This window comes from Chinchilla lanigera, unplaced genomic scaffold, assembly GCF_000276665.1.
Source record: "Chinchilla lanigera isolate Chin_1 unplaced genomic scaffold, ChiLan1.0 scaffold00132, whole genome shotgun sequence".
NCBI lineage: Eukaryota > Metazoa > Chordata > Mammalia > Rodentia > Chinchillidae > Chinchilla > Chinchilla lanigera.
Window position 1 is genome coordinate 2,023,818 of NW_004955533.1, and position 15,864 is coordinate 2,039,681.

The window sequence follows — 15,864 nt, forward strand, 5'->3', positions numbered from 1 at the left end:
GGAAATTTTCAGACAGTCCGGCACCCAGGCTATGGCATGGTTTTAAAAATTTGCAGTTTGGCTAGAAAGATAGCACCTATAAAGTAGGGGCCACAGCTAGTACATTTGCTGAAAGGATTAGCATTAAGAAGAAACAAATATTTTTCATCAGGACAATAGCAAAAATGGCTTGACATCATCTCAGGAATCATAAACATCTTGCCCATTAAAGGCTCAAAGGTGTAAAAGTATAAACCTTTGCTTGAGAAGAAAAATCCAAGATCATACAAGCTTATATAAAGCTGCCTAAAAAGGTATTTCCTAGAGTTCAGCCACTCATTCTCAGAGGTCAGTGGAGCCATGGTCCAAGGGGACCCAGCTACTACTACTAGTGGCTGACCTTGGCATTAAGTACATGCTGCTGGCTTTTGAGGCATGTGGAATGCAGGAGTTGTAGGGTCACAGAGGTTTCCATCCATATATTATAAGAAGGCCAGGCAGGGTGCCCCTGACAGTTTGATGCATGAAGCTATGAGAGTGAAGTCAAAGGTACAGTGGAGAGCCCAAGAAGTTGTAGATAGCAGGAATGTAAAATGTCTGCTCAGAAAAATCACACACAGGCAGAGAGAAGATCCAGTGCAATAGAGATGCCATGTGGGTTGCAACTGGCAAGGCCAGAGTGTGGGGCTGTGTAAGTCCTGTGGAGTTCTCATCTCCAAACAGCACTGAGTGCTGAACGTGGAGTTGTAAGATTTAATATTTACCCTGCAGGACTTCAGTTTTGCGCTGGTCCCATTCTTTTCTACCCTCCCTTTTGGAATGGGAATGTTTACCCTGCGCCACTGTATGTTCGAAGTATTGAACTTTCTCTTTTATTTTTACAGAGGCTCACAGCTAAAGAATGTGCATTAGGAGAATCCTTCAGACTTGAACTTCTCAACAATGCTGGAATTAAGACTTTGGTGAGTCTTAGAGACAGTCTACACATATTTTGTACAATGAGATGGACATGAGCCTTTGGAGGCACAGGGATGGGACATTATAGTTTTGATCTAAAATGTTCCCCAAAACTCTCATGTGTTTGGAAATGGGGCCTCTGGAAGGTGACTGGCCCATGAGGGTGCTATGCTCATTCACTGATGAGTTCAGAACTGAATGCGTTTTAGGAAGTGAAGTCCAACCAGAGAAGGCAGCTCACTGGAGGGGTAGCCTAGCAGGGTGTATTCCTGTCCTTGGCTCCTCCTCCTCTGTCTGTCTGTCTGTCTGTCTCCCTCTCTCTGCTTCCTAGCTCTAACAGGTTAAACACCTTTCCTCCATCATGCCTTCTACCATGGTGTTTTTGCTTAGGATCCAGCCAACATGGACTGAAACCATGGACCAAAATAAAACCCTCCTCCTTTAAATTATAGGTGTTGGGTATTTTGTGTCAGCAGAGGGAAAGTGACTAATATAGCCTCTAAGGAACAATACTTCTATCTTATATAATATAATACAATATAGTGTAACAAACAACATAGTATGAACAATGACATATGACCCCTATTTGCACAGCATTCACAGTGCATTCTGTGTTGTAAATAATATAGAGATGATTTAAAACAGGACGTGCATGGAATGTAAGCAAATGCTATACCATGAAGGATGCGCATGTCCATGGATCTGAGCTTTTCTGGGGGTCCTGGACATAATCCCCTGAAGATATCGAGGAGCAACTGTATATATTATTTCCTTCACCATAATTTTATGTTAGGAAATTGAAAATAAGGAAGAATATTTGTCTATAAAAAGACATTTGTCTGATGGGGATCTTCTACAATGATAGAACACCAAGCATGATCCTCTCCTTTGTGAAAACAGCAGCCAGGTTTAGCAAGCAATTGCATCCCATGAATATTCATTACACAGTCTTAGCTGGTGACCTACCTTATGGAGGGTGTAGCCAGAAAAACACACACAGAACAACCCACTCCAGTTGTAGGTGCAGCCTGATTTCTTGTGTTTGTGGGTTCTAGCCACCCCTCTCCCAACATACTTTAACTTAATTCCACAGAAATGCTGCACAGTTAAAACACAGAAAATATTTTGTTCATGCTTGATGCTTCTGTGGTAAGCCATCATGACAAGAGACGTAAGTTTTCCCTCTGAAAACTGGACTCTGGATAAATGAATAACAGAATGTGTATCCTAAAAATGTCTTATTTACTTTTAAAGGATTATGAAAAAGTTTGTCAACAAGACAGAGTTAGAGACTTATCATGAAGCTGTTTTAGGGTAGTAAAGGGTTCCCAGAACCTCTTTTTCAGATCAGTCAGGTCTGGAGATGTGTCATATTAGCTTTATTTTTCTAACAGAGAGGAAGGTGCTATCTGGGGATTCCCTTAGTAAGAGGGGTCAGAACTCCAAACTAAAATGACATTTAGAAGGCCTCTTTGGGAGATATTATAGAGCTATGAATGTTAGCAGGAAATGACAAGAAACTTATATGAATTGGGCTGATATTAAGTTTATGAAAGACAACTGTTTTCTACCAGGAGGTGAACTTTTGCAAGAAAAGTGTTTGTTTTTCATACTTAGAGATATGACATCATCGAGAACATGATTATCAAACAACAAAATAACCTAAAAGAATGTGACAGTTTGCACCTGGAATGTTCCCCAAGTTCCATGTATCGAAGGTCTACTACCCTGAGTGGTGCTATGGGATGGCTGAGGAACCCCTAAGAGGTGGGCTCAGTGGGAGGACTTCAGGTCCCTGGGAGCATGCCTCGGAGGGCGATAGTGGGATCCCAGCTCTTCCTTCCTTTCTCTTGTGTTTCCCAGTCATGAAGAAAGCAGCTTTGCTCTACCGCGCTCCTGCTGCACCGTGCTACCCTACCACAGGCCCCAAGTGGGAACAACTGAGAGCAGACTGAAATCTCTGAAGCTGTGAGCCAAAGCAAACCATTTACCTCTATAAGTTGCTTATCTCAGGTATTTGTCACAGGCATGGGAATCTGTCTAACATAAACAGCAGACTGCACATTTTACTTTTCTTACAAACATATTGTAGCACTAACAAATACATTTCTTGGTTCACACGATATAGGTTGAGCCAACAACGGGGTACTATCCTCCTGTTAGCACTGCTGTGTCAATGTTGTGATTACAGGATCACTGGTAGCTAGCCACACATTAATTCAGTCACGGACACACGAACTGGATTTATAAAAATCCTCCAAAGGATGTTTACCTTCAAGTATAATCATACAAAAGAGGGCTTTGGTTATGACACAAATTATATAAAAGTTTATGGTTGTAAGGTATTCAAAGAGCATAAACTTAGATTCACTATACTGTCTCTATGGGTCATAACAACACTTGTACTCCTTGTTCCCATGGTCACCTCAACTTCCTCCTTCAGTATTTCTCTAGTTTCAAAGCCCTGGATCCAGTCGTATTCAACTTGGCTTTACATTTCCTTTGTTGAACATTTTCTTGCAGAGAGCAGCAGGATTGGAAGAGTGATCTCTACATCTGGCATTTAGATGCTAGGTCAGTCCTCACTGCTTAGTCAGCCACATGGTGCCACGGTCCATTGGTGTTTTCCAGCCTCCCAGGAGGTGGAACTAGATATTAATGTGGGCAACTCGGACTGGGACCATGGCTTTGCCACAGCATTTGCCTTGCTGCTGCCCTCTCCGTTCACTTGAGTAAATGATGCTCTTTTACTGTTTTAATGTCTGCACACAGACCCCGCTTTTCATTTCTGCCACCATGACACCACAGGGAGTCTTTGGTTTTTCTGATTTTATTAGGTAGCTTTCACAGGGTCCGTCTTGATGCGTAAATGGCTCTGTTTTGCAGTTCTATCAAGAATTGAGAGTGCCATCTAAATCTCTGTGCAATTAATTATAAAAGCTGACTTCTCAATATAGTCATCATTGCAATAAACTATTACAGAAATTTAAGAGGCAACAAGTTCTTCATATTAACAAATGGTAAGATCAGTAGACACGTTGATGCTAGTCCCCATCTACACCCTCACCACTGGAATAAAATCAGTTACAAATAGTAGACCATAAGAATACATACATTTTTAAAAGAAAAAAAGCAAAATGAAAAACTTATCCATATATTAACACATGATAAAATATGTCTATACATTATAACAGTATAGTAATAGGCAAAGTATCATTTTTCATCTAATTATATGTTTTATTATATGTGTAAATAACCACTCAATAAAATCAATTTTGCAGTTAATTATTGTGTTCAATCTGTTGAAAAAGAAATTCAAAATTTAAGATAAGTCTTAGGGTAAAAGCAAAGGAAGAAAAAAGAAAAGGAAGAAATTAGAAATTAAAATTCAAAGGACATTTCACACTGGCTCTCTATTTGTCAGTTTTCAATAATATTTTCATAATAGTCTTATGTTACATGTGGGAAGTTGTAGAACTCACACCATTATTAAAATTTGCATATCTACCTATCTATCTAAAATTTGCTTATAAATATAGTCAGTAGTGTGTAAACCTACCTAAATTTATGTACACAATGCAGTCTTGACTAAAAAATAAATTAATTCTAATTATTCCCTTATCTCAACTGAAATGTTTTAAAGATATTTTTACTCTTGCTTCAGTTGTTTTGTCCCAAATATCACTTGTGTATCATGGTTGCTCTATTATAATTATTAAAAGAATATACATGAAAAAATTCTACATCGGCACTGTAACTATATGTAGCCTTAGACGTCAGGGAGAAAAAAAACTTTAAAAAAATGTTCCTTTGAGAGCCACACTTCTAAGTTCTAAGTTCTAAGTTCTAAGTTCTAAGTTCCTACCTGCAGATGTTGTCACAATTTCTGTGGTGTTTCTGAGGCCCATGAAGTCAAACTGATAAAGCCGCCAAGATTTCTGATCAGCTGCCTCCACTGAATTTTTTCTCCATCTGTAAATCATTTCTTCCTTGGGGTAACCATCTGAAAATACAGAACAAATATTAGCACGTGGAGATAGGCTCATACATCATTAATGTAAAAACTCTAATTCTGATCTTCAATAAGACTTGAAACCGTAGGCCATATTGGTTCTCCAGAATGTTCCTTAGAGACACAGAAACTCCACAGTGAAAGGGCAAAGGCCTCTCAATCCAGCTGCAAATGTTCATCACCAGGAAACCTGACCAGTGTCACGATGGACGCAGTGTGTAGGGACCACTGACCCATTAATTTTTAATCCTTGAAGCGCTGAGCTGCACCTGCAGCTGTGCCGCCCAGAGGGGAGGTGCTTGTCAGCATCTCACTCGCTCCTGGACACAAGGTCCTTTTCATACAGACGTAACTCTCTGCCTATATTCATCACACCTCCCACCCTTCCCTAGAAGTTCGTGCAACTAGATATCAGGAATGATGAATTTAATCAGGTCTTCACTCCATGACTCAAGAAACCAGCTGGCTTAGTCCCTGTTGTACTTGGGATGTGATGTGTCCTCCAAGGGTCACGTGCTGGAAGCTTGGTCTGCAGTGCGACAGTGCCGAGAAGCAATGGGAACTTTACCACAGCTGCCTGGGGTCGGGTGGGGGTCGTGGGAGCAACACCCTCATGAACAGATTAATGTCCTTCTTGGGAGACTGGGCCCATCCTCTCAAGAGGGGTTAGGGTTCAGGGGGGTGAATCCGTATCAAGGACAGGATTAATGACACAAAAGCAGGTTGTAGCAAGTGGGTGCCCTCTGTTGTTCCTTTCCACATGCTCCTTCCTCATGTTCCCTTTCCCCTTTCCACCTTCCCATCATGATATAAAGAAGCGTGAGGACCTCACTAGAGGCTGAACGAATGCTGAGGCCATGCTCATGGACCTCCAGAACTGTAAGATAAATTCTTTCTCTTTATGCATTGTTCAGTTTTGTTATAGGGCTGGACAACTGACTAAGACTGTACTGCTCTGATATCAATTCCCACTTTTGAGGAACAAACTCTGGCTTCTTTGAGAGACCAGTTCCCATACTGTTAATTACTTCAGGAAGAAAGATCCTGGTGCTTCTGCGGCTGGAGGCCCAGTAGTGATGTGCCTACCGCCAGGGCGTCACGACTGGTACCTTGGCCCCACCCATGCTGCGCCATGACTCATGACTCCCTAAGCCTAAGTCAGATATTGGCCAGGTGTGTGCTTCCCCAGCTGCACTTACACTTCTGAGCCATGTTTGGGAGTGCACCATTTACTCTGTGCTGGAGGGCTGACCCGGTGCATTTGCCTTCTTCATACTGTCCTATATTTAAGCTCTGTAGCTAGGTTGGCCCCATGGGACATGCCTCAATCCCAACAGTAGGCCTATGCCTCAGGATGTCACGCAGCACACAGCAGCACTGGCATTATTAGCCTTTACTGACCCACGTAGACAATGATGCCTGACACCACTTGATGGATTATCATGAATATAAAACAACTGCATCGACGCACATGTGCTTTTGCAGACATGTTAATAAAGTGGCTGAACATTGAAGAGTAAACATTTGGATCAGTTTGTAAAACTCTTAAATACAATCTGCCCTGCTGATTGTTCTCTCCTCTCTGCCTGACACTGTTGGTCTGATAATGTCATTCAAAGACCGATACAGATCACAGGCATGCATCCTGCTTCATGATTATGCACTGCCCTGTGAGGCTGTGATCAACATAGCAGGGACGCCTTGTCTACCTCCATTTGACAGTGTTGAGCTCCAGGCACACAGGCTTAGCCTGAAGCTTTCCTATTAAATCTTGAAACATTTTACTTGGCTTTTAGCCACTGTCCCATTTGATTTATATTCTCAATAAGCTGACATAATTAGAAAGGGTATTTATGCTACATTCCTTTTCAATTTTTTAAAAATAACTTTACTGAGATGCAATTCAAATACATAAATTTATTACATTTAATATGCACACTTAAGTGTTTCTTAATGTATTCTTGTGGTGGTGAAACTATCAACACAGTCTAGATTTACAAAATTTTTATCACCCCGAAATGAAATACTAGACTCATCTGCTATTTCCCCTCCCCACAGCTACCTCCAATCTTGTCCCGAGGAACCACTAATGTATCTTCTGGCTCTACACTTGCCTGTTTTGAATATTTTACATAAAGGGAATCATACAATACGTAATATTTTGTTCTTGGCTTCTTTTACTCAGAATAATGTGTTCAAGGTTCACTTATATTGTAGCATTTTTTGACGCTTCATTTCTACCTACTGCCACATAATCTTACACTTTATAGATATACTATATTCTATCAGCTGCTAAACATTTTTGTTGTCTACTTTTTCACTATTATGAATAATGCTATTATGAATGTTTATGTAGAAGATTTAGTTGTTCACATGTACTTAGTGTTCCTGAGTAATTCTATGCTTACATTTTAAGGAACTGCTAGACTATCTTCTGAAGTGGATGTATTTTTAAAATCCTACTATGGTGTACGGGGGTTTGTTTCTCTGCTTCCAGGCCAATACTTTTTAACATCTGTCTTTTAAACTGTAATAAGTATAGTGGGTGTGAAGTGTGTATCTTGTTTTAATTTTCATTTCCCTAATAACTGATAATATTTAGCATATTGTCACAGTTTTGTTGGCAATATGTATATTTTCTTATGCCTCTTCAGATTTCTGGCTTATTTTTTAACTGAGTTGTTTTCATATTGTTGACTTTTAAAGAGGTATTTATGCATTTGGGTAGAAGTTCTTTATCAGATACATGATTTTTCAGGTATTTTCTCCTATTTTGTGGCTCTTCATTTGTTTTCTTGGAGCAATTCTTTTTTGTTTTTTTTTTTTCCACTACCGGAAATTGAACTCATGACATCATGCTTGCCAGGCAGGTCCTGTGCCGCTGAGCTAAATCCCCAGCCCCTTTCTTTCTTTTTTTATTTTTTGGTTTTGGAGCAATTCTTATTGTGGTAACACATACATCATATAAAATTTCCATTGTAACCACTTTTAAATGTACAGTTCTGCTTGATTAAAGATGTTTACACTGCTGTGAAACCATCCTCCCTGTCCTCCAGAGGTCCTTTTCAAAAGTGACTTTGCTTTGGAGCAAGTGCAGGTACCGGGAGGAATGAAAGGAAGGTTCAGAGGTGTCCGCGGCCCTCTGCCTCACACGTGCTTACCCTTCCCCACAGCAGCGGTCTCCCCAGAGCAGTGCATCGGTTACAGCTGATGAGACCACCGTGGCATAGCACTGGCCACAGTGCAGAGCATGTGCACGCCATAGTGCTTAGTGTACATCAGGGCTCACTCTTACTCCACTGTACATTATTTGGGTTTGGACAACGCACCAGAATCTTTATCTACCTCTGTAATACCCTGTTCTCTACCTATTCTCTTTGTTTCCCATTTTTGCCCCACCTTCTCCACTTCACTCCTGGGAATCATCAATGCTTTTACTTTCTCCATAATTTTGCCTTTCTAGAGTGTCATGTAGCTTAATTCATAAAGTATAAGGATATTTTTGATTGGTTTATTAGTAAAATGCATTTAGGTTCCCTCCATGGTTTTTCATGGCTTGAATTCTCATTTCCTTTTAGTGCTAAATAACATTCTATTATCCGAATGTGCCACTTTTTATTTAACCATTCACATACTGAAGGACATCTTGGTTTCTTCTACCTTTTGTCAACTCTGAAAAAGTTGCTGTTAATATCCATGCACGTTTTGATGTGGATGTTGTACGTCTTTTGATACTCTCTTCTATAATTTTGAAGGAAAATTTTACCAAGGTTAGAATGATTGGTTGATCAAAATTTGTGTTCAGTGCTTTGAGGATGTCACTTAACAGTCTTACGGCCTCAATGTTTTCTGATGAGTAGCATGCTGTTCATTATGTTGCAACTCCCTTGGTAGTGATGCGTTTCTTTTGTCCTGCTGTTTTTAAAACTGTCTTTTAACCCTTAGTTAACATTGTTATCTGACATCTATAATTACATCGGTGTCAATTATTTTAAATTCACTGGAGCTTCTTGGGCTTCTTGAATTTGTAGATTGTTTTTATCAAAATTTTGACCATTTATTCTTTGAATAATTTTGGCCCTGTTTCTCTGCTCTTCTTCAAGGCTTTCATGATGTGTTTGTGTCCGTTTGTACTCTCTGCAATGCACCACAAGCATATGCGTTTCTGTGTATTTTTCTTCATTCATTTTCTTTTTTTCTTTTTTTTTTTTTTTTTTCTCGGTACCGGGAACCGAACTCATGACCTTGCGCTTGCCAGGCAGGCGCTTTGCCGCTGAGCTAAATCCCCAGCCCCTTCTATTTCATCCCTCTTACTGGATAATCTGTACTGCCTGATCTTCACATTTGCTGATGCTGTCTTCTGCTGCCTGCCAAGCTAGTGCTTTTCTCCCAGTTATAGTATGTTCCAACTCCAGAACTTCTTCTGGGTTCATATTCAAAATGTCTATCTTTCCACAGATATGTACTGTCTGTTTGGTGAGACCTAGTTGTTTTAATTTCCTTTAACTTTTTAAACCATAATTTCCTGTAGTTCTTTGAATATATTTAAACTGGCTGATTTAAAGCCTTTTCCTAATTCAACATCTGGGATTCTTCCACGATAATTTCCATTGCAGGCTTCCCCCCCATGTATGTGGCACAGTTTTCTGTTTCTTTCTAGTTTTTAAACTTTTTCTTGGGAACCAGACATTTTAGGAAAAACATGTGAAAAGTGTGGTATCATATCTCTTCCTCCAGTCCAGGGTTTGTTGCTGTTCCTGGGTTTTCTGTTCATGTTTTCCTTCCTGTTCATTTTCCTCATAATTATTCTGGACTGACTTGGTAGATGCTGTATTCCCTGAACTGTGTAATCACTAAGTCCTTGATAACTCTTTTGTTGATTATTTTCATTTTAAGCCTGCCCACCTTTGCTTACCCTGGGTTTATTATAATTTAGCGGCCAGCCAAAGATTAGCCCCAAGATTTCCTTTAATGCCTGACTTTCCCTCTAGCTTTTGCCATAGTCACTGTTATGGATTAAACATGAAGTGTCCACTCAAGACCCTCATATGGAGGGCTTGGTCCCCAATGCAGTATCACTGACAGGTGGGTCCTAGTGAGATGGCTGGGTCCAAGTGCACTAACCTCATCCCCAGAGTAATGCCTGGATTAGCTCACAGCTGAACAAACCATGAGGAGGAGGACCCAGGTGAGGAAGGCTACTGAGGTATACTGGGAAGGGGATGTCTCACTCCCAGCCCTCTTCTCATTGGTTCTTTACTTCTTTCTCTGTGTCCTGCCTGCATGCGGTGAGCAGCATTTGCCTACACCCTTCCATGATAATGTCTCTGCCTTGGAGCCAGCCAATTGTGAGGGAAACCTCTGACCCTGTGTGCAAAATCAAACCTTTCCTCTCTTAAGATGTGTATGTTAAGTATTTGGCCACAGTGACAACAAAACTGTCTAACAAGATCACAGTCATCAGTGTTACCTTCATCACTCTCACCACCATCACCAGAATCAGTACCACATCATACTGCTGCCCTAACTGCCACTGTGCCTTATGAGATACCGAAGTTCTCTCCATGGGAAGACCCACAAAACCTTAATGGCATAGGCATTTCTGTCCCCATTTCATACAAGAGAAAAGTGTGGTACAGAGACACTGAAAAATGTATCTCTGAAACAGCCAAAGTAGCCCCTTTCTCTGCATGGCTCTAGTACCCATCGCCTCACTTCTGTATTGCATTGGTCTCCCTTTGTTCCTCAGATTTTTATGTTCCCCAAATACATGTTTCTTAACATAGTTTCCTCAAAAATGCATATTGTAGGGCTAGAGGTATAGCCCAGTGGTATAGTAGCTGCTTAGCATGTTCAAGGCTGTTATAGTTTGTGTCTAGATGTCCCCCCATAGCCTTGTGCAGTCATGGGGTGGGATTCTAGAGTTTATGATTGATCCATGGTTCAATGCTGGGATAATGGGTGTGAGTGCTACACCCGCCCTGGGGCAGGGAGTCTGCATACAATATAAGGGAGGGAAAGAGCCTTGCTCTCCTGCTGCTCCTCCCTTTTTGCTCTTGCTTTTTCTGCTGTTTTCCACCGCCATGAATGGTTGTCCTCTGCCATGTGCTACTCTGCCTTGGAGCCAGCTGAGTATGGACTGAAACCTCCACAAACTGAAGCCAAATAAACCTTTCTTTCCTTAATTTTCAGTGTTGGGTATTTTGTCTCAGAATGAGAGAAAAGTAACCAAGACAGAGGCCCTGGGCTCAATCTTTAGTACCACAGAAAACAAGTAAAAAACCAAACAAAATCAAAACAAAAGACATGTTCTATCAAAGAGCACACCAACCATTAAATCTATTTTCCTCAGGAGCGGAAAGTTTCCTCAGGACTCCTCAGTTCCAGAATCCCTGAGTCCCTCACATCCGAAAGGAGCAGAAAGTGACTTCTTTTCACTGTCTACTGTTTGGGTCTTTGTGGAGATGTGGCTAATACTAGTTCTTTCTAAAGAGCATTAATAAGGATTATCAGTGCTTCACAAAACCCTGTGATCAGATAAATCTTATCAGTCCTTCACAAAACAGTGCTTCACAGTGCTTCACAAAACCCTGTCTTCCATATATGTCCCAAAGATCTGCTATGAACTATTTTATTTTGGGGGGAGTTTTATAAAACATTCCTTACTCCTGAGAAAGCTCCAAAACCAACAATAAGCCCTCACACAGGGGAGTGAATCTATATAGCAGAGGTGGACACTCACCATGCTAATGAAGCTGGAACCTCACAACTACTTGCAGGGACCTTCTGAAGCTCTGGGCAGCAGCTTCCCCTTCTCGGCAGGGAATTCTGTATCAGTACAGAGAGCTTCCCAACCTCCTTTGCTTCCTTTTATCTGACATTTCTGTCATATGTTTGACATACTACACTTTAAAGTATTTATATGAAACTCAGCACTCACTTTTTAATCTTTGTGTTTATGATTAAGCACTACTTCCTTAAAATACGTTCAGGTAAATTCTCAAGATTCGGTTTCATTGTTTCACGGTTTGTTGGTTTGTTTATTTTCTCTGAGGTGGGGCTCTCCACGTTGCTCAGGCTGGCACGGGCTCCTGGCTAGAGCAGCCCTAGCATCCCAGCTTCCTCAGTAGCTTCACTCAGGCGCACAGCACCCCACGCTCCCCTGAAGGCTTCTTCTTGTAGTTAATCTGTTAGTCATTCTGAGATGACTGAGTCAAGTCCTTTTTTCTGGACTGGTGTGTGTGTGCATGCGTGTGTGTGTGTGTGTGTGTGTGTGTGTGTGTGTGTGTGTGTGAGGTTGTGTGTGTGTATGATAGAGACAGAAAGACTGAGATTGAGGAAAACAGGAAAATACTGCTGGCCAACTTTTTCAAGAGAAATGCCTGTGGCTAGGGAAATGAAGTGTCCATGTCACCGAGGAGATTCCTTGTCCTGTCTGTCCATCCACCTGCCTCAGACTGTGGTGTTCCTGACATTGCCCTTGGGGGAGGGGCTGCTTTCCAGGCCAGTCCCTGACTCTTATGGTGAAGACACCTGTTTCCAAGCCCCTCTGTGGTAGAAAGCAAAGCGGTTCTTAATATTTGAAGTTAGAAACATATTAAGAAAACTCTATGGTAGACAAAAAGTGTTTGACCCATATATATATATATCTTAGTTTACTTCGTGTTTCTCATATAACAAAATAGCTGACACTGGGCACATAAATTATCAGTTTGTGAATACTATTTATTAAAGTAACCCAGAAAAACTACAGGCCTAATGATAATTGCAGATTATTTTGGAAATCAGATAAATCTTATTTACTTTTAGACTGACTTATTTGATCTACCTGTAATGAAAATGGTTTCTTTTTTTCTTAGGTAATAACATACAAGAAACTAGACATTCAGAAGAGGAAAAGTAACAACTGAACAACTACCTTACTCTGCTTGACAGTTAACATATTAAGTCAAAACAGCAATGGCTTCTGGACTAACCACTTACAGTCTCAGCAGCTGGCCCAGTCTGTCAGGAAGCTCAGCTTCCTTCTAACACAATCAGATTAAAAGAACACCATTTCAAGGTGAGCAACATATTGCCCTGCAATTTCACTTTTCAGAATCTAATTCTCAAAGACAGCAGTATTTCCTTCTTAAGCTTCCTTTCAAAATAATTTAAGTCTTACAGCAGAAAAACAGGTTGCAAAGAAAGAACATGTAAGAGAAAGCACCCAACTTAGGTGGTTCTACAGGAAATTCTACCAGAACGTGAATAATCAGATATAGCCAGTGCTATGTCACTCAGTCCAGAGAGTAGAAAATGGAGGAAAACTACCTACTTATGTTTCATGTAGGAGTAAAAGAATGCTATACACCCGACAGTGAATGCATAAGAAAAGCAATCTAATTTGCAAATGTTGATGTAAACCTCATGTAAGATGTCAGTTAACAAACTCCATCACATGCTATTTTTGATATAGTAGAGCTTAATAAGGTTTATGCAGAAATGAAAGAGAAGAAATACATGTTTATAACCTGCCTCATATTCATTTCCACTGAAGGTAAAAGGCAGTTTGATAAAATGCAGTATACTGTACGATTGTGTTAAAAACACTCAATAAGCTAGAATTTAAAGGATATTTCATAGAGATCCTAAAAGCCAATAACTTAACAGGAAAAAAGAAAATTTCCTTTCCTTTAAAAATGGAAAATAAGTTAATATCCATTATTTCTCCTATTATTTATCATCAGAGTAAAATTTTATTTAATAGATTCCTAGTAAAATAAAGCAATCAGAGGTACACATATTGGAAAGGAAGACATGCTTATGTATACAAAAGATAAAAAAGAATTAATGGAAAAAAATAGAGCAAATAATTTAAAAAATGTATCATAAAATACCTGGCATAAACTTAAAAGTATACAAATTCTATGAAAGGAAGTTCATAAATTACTCTTGGGCCAAAATAAATTAAATAAATAGAAAGACATTTCATGTTTTCTCTCTCTCTTTTTTTTTTTTTTTTTTTTTGAGACAGGGTCTCACTATGTAGCTCAAGTTGGCCTTGGACTCACTCACTATGTAATCCAGAGTGGTCTCAAACTCCTGGTGATCCTCTTGCCTCAGCCTCCTGAGTGCTGGGATGATGGCAATGCACCACCATGCTGGTTGGATTTCATATACTTGCAGAGGGAAATTCAACCAAATAAAGAGGTTGATTCTCCTCAAGTTAAATTATAAATTTTGATCTCAATAGCATTACTTTTTCTGTTTCTGGACAAATTTATTATAAATTTTATTTGAAAAGACAATGCAAATGGCCAGGAGACAAACAATGGGGGCCTCGCTTTTTGTGTGTTACTGAATACTATAAAGACTCTAGGGACAGGGGATATAGCTTAGTGGCACAAGTGCCTGCCTGGCAAGCACAAGGTCCTGAGTTCAATTCCTGGTGCCAAAAAAGAAAAGACTTTACACTAACCACAAGTGTGCATCAGTGTGACTGAGCAGAGAAATGAGACACATGTGACTTCTCTTCGGTTCGGCTCCTGATGGGAGCAGTAACCTGACTTTGCAGCATGAGGGAGAGATTCATGATCGCTGGGAGACACATGAGGAAAAGATAAACTCAGTGCCAAACCTGTGCAATATTCAAGAGTAAGTTTCAAATGGATCAGAGGTATGCATTTCAGAGAGACAGAGAAAGAGAAAGAAACATGAATTCTTAATAAAAAGAAATACGAATAAAAGAAAGAAATATGAATTTTTGTAACACTGGATTTTGAAAGACTTTTAAAAGATGATTTAAAATCCAGAAGCAATTAGTTTATCTTTATAAACCTATCAGCATAAAAATGATTTAACAGACAGCATGACAAAAAAAGATAATAGAAAACCCTACAAGGAAAATAAAACTGAAAAATAACAATTGGAGAAAACATTCTTAACAGCTTAGAAAAAGACTAACAAATGACTTCTAAGTATAAGAAAAAATAAGATGAAAAACCTAAAAGGAAAATGGAATAAGTGAACACTATGAATAATAATTTACAGAAGAAGAAGGTGGACCACAAACTCTCTAAACAGGCACTCAATCTTGTACTTAACAGAAGAAAGAACTGGAAGGTGGTTGGTACCACACAAACGACACTGAAATCGCCTATGTAAGAGGAAAGAATTAGGCCTTTCTTCTCTTTCAAGGATGGACTGAATTTCAGGCTAAATAAGTATTTATTTTTAAGAACAGACAAACCACTGACAAATGAAGGAGGAGTGATGGTGCTCTGGTTCAGAGTGTCTCAGCCTTTGACGGGTGTGAAGGAGCACAGCAGAGGGTCAGCCTCCTGATGGGCCTCTTGTAAGAGACAAACGCAGCAGGCCAGACCCCCACTCCCTTCTGGGAGGCGGCAGAACCGTGCAGGCCCACCATGCCGCAAAGCCTCGCGTGTCTGCAGTGTAACTGCACTGTGGGCACACAGCAGCTGGCTCCTCTGAGGAGGTGGGATCTGGTCAAATGGCAGGTCCCCGGGGTCCTTCCCCAGGAAGGGTTTGTCTCCCTTCACAGCTCCTCTTTTGATCTCTCTAGATTCTGTCTGCCGTGCCATGAGCAGGTCTCTCCCACCATGCCCTTGTGCCATTCCATTCTGCCTTGGGGCAGCCGCCTATGCTCTAAAACCTGTGAACTATGAGCCCAAATACGCCTCTCTTTCCTTGAGTTGTGGGTGTCATGTACTTCCTCGCAGCAAGAAGGAAGGGAGTTGGGTGTGTTTTGTTTTAAGAGAAAAAAGAAAAGAAACAATAAAAATGGTGCAAAATTTCAAAACAAGATGATAGGAAATTAACAATGGTTATTACATTGCATATGGTTATCTTCAAAGTAGTTGCTCAGATTACCAGATATAGGCATGCAAAATTGATCAAACAATATAAGCATTAAC

General features: G+C 40.3%; 1 protein-coding gene across 2 annotated transcripts in view; it reads right to left on the bottom strand.

The window, feature by feature from the left end:
* Positions 1 to 15,864, bottom strand: part of Gabrg3 (gamma-aminobutyric acid (GABA) A receptor, gamma 3) — a gene marked incomplete at its 5' end in the record, with an annotated part of 533,703 nt that overhangs the window by 61,643 nt on the left and 456,196 nt on the right. For both annotated transcript variants that reach the window (XM_013507696.1, XM_013507695.1), the window contains 1 exon segment: positions 4,802 to 4,939. In XM_013507696.1, coding sequence (XP_013363150.1) covers positions 4,802 to 4,939 — 138 coding nt within the window.